Source organism: Simochromis diagramma, unplaced genomic scaffold, assembly GCF_900408965.1.
Source record: "Simochromis diagramma unplaced genomic scaffold, fSimDia1.1 OVJJ01000401.1, whole genome shotgun sequence".
Taxonomy (NCBI): Eukaryota; Metazoa; Chordata; class Actinopteri; order Cichliformes; family Cichlidae; genus Simochromis; species Simochromis diagramma.
Window position 1 is genome coordinate 1 of NW_024387282.1, and position 1,474 is coordinate 1,474.

A 1,474-nucleotide genomic window follows, 5' to 3' on the forward strand; every position below is an offset into this window, starting at 1 on the left:
GAGAGTTCCTTCTCTGATCTGTTCTCTGACTTCAGGAACTCTTGGATCTCATGAAATAATGAGAGGTGGTTCATCTCCATCAGACAGTGGAAGATGTTGATGCTTCTGTCAGGAGAGACTTCATCACTGTTCATCTCCTTCAGGTTGTTGATGACTCTCTGGATGGTTCCTGGACTGAGCTCTGTCTGACCCAGCAGACCTACTAAGAGTCTCTGGTTGGACTCCAGACAGAGGCCATGAAGGAAGCGAACAAACAGGTCCAGGTGGCCATTTTTACTCTGGAGGGATTTCTCCATGGCTCTGCTCAGAAATACATCAAGTGATTGGAGATCTTTGTTATCAAAAAGACTGAAAATCATCTTGGTGAAAGATTCTGATTTTAGAAACATCTTCAGCACCTCTGTCTTCCTGTTGGTGTGACAGTGGAACATGTAGACTGCAGCCAGAAACTCCTGAATGCTCAGATGAACAAAGCAGTAGACTGGTTTCTGGAAGATCACACACTCTCTTTTGAAGATCTCTGTACAAACTCCTGAGTACACCGAGGCCTCTGTCACATCCAGACCACACTGCTCCAGGTCTTCTTGGTAGAACATGATGTTTCCTTTCTCCAGATGTTCAAACGCCAGCCTCCCCAGCTTCAGAAGAACTTCCCTGTCAGCCTCCGTCAGCTCCTGTGGACTCGTCTCACGTCCCTCATGGTACTTGTTCTTCTTCCTCTTTGTCTGAACCAGCAGGAAGTGTGAGTACATGTCAGTCAGGGTCTTGGGCAGCTCTCCTCTCTGCTCTGTAGTCAACATGTGCTCCAGAACTGAAGCAGTGATCCAGCAGAAGACTGGGATACTACACATGATGTGGAGGCTCCTGCATGTCTTCATGTGGGAGATGATTCTGCTGGACAGCTCTTCATCACTGAATCTCCTCCTGAAGTACTCCTCCTTCTGGGCGTCAGTGAAGCCTCGTACTTCTGTTAGCCTGTCAACACATGTAGGAGGGATCTGATTGGCTGCTGCGGGTCGGGAAGTTATCCAGACGAGAGCCGAGGGAAGCAGATTCCCCTGGATGAGGTTTGTCAGCAGCTGGCTGACTGATGACTTCTGTGTGACATCAGACAGCAGCTTCCTGTTGGTGAAATCAAATGAAAGTCTGCTTTCATCCAGGCCGTCAAAGATGAACAAAAGCTGAGAGACAGCCAGCTTCTCTGCTGTGACCTTCTGTAATGTTGGATGGAAAACATGGAGCAGCTCCAGAAGACTGTACTGCTCACGTCTGATCAGGTTCAGCTCCCTGAATGAAAGCAGAACCACCACACTGACATGTTGGTTCTCCAAGCCCTCTGCCCAGTCCAGAGTGAACTTCTGCACTGAGAAGGTTTTTCCAACACCAGCCACGCCGTTGGTCAGAACCACTCTGATGGGTCTCTGTTGGTCAGGTAAGGCTTTAAAGATGTCCTGGCACCTGATTGGAGCGTCAT

The 1,474-nt window shown here is 48.8% G+C and overlaps 1 protein-coding gene across 1 annotated transcript; it reads right to left on the reverse strand.

Annotated features, from left to right (window-relative positions):
- Window positions 1-5: 5 nt before the first annotated feature.
- On the reverse strand, window positions 6-807 carry LOC120716065 (protein NLRC3-like; the record flags this gene model as incomplete). The annotated part of the gene is made up of 1 exon (XM_040003406.1): window positions 6-807. A coding segment is annotated over exon 1 (795 nt), but the record flags the coding sequence as incomplete, so codon positions are not given.
- Between the last annotated feature and the right edge of the window lie 667 nt (window positions 808-1,474).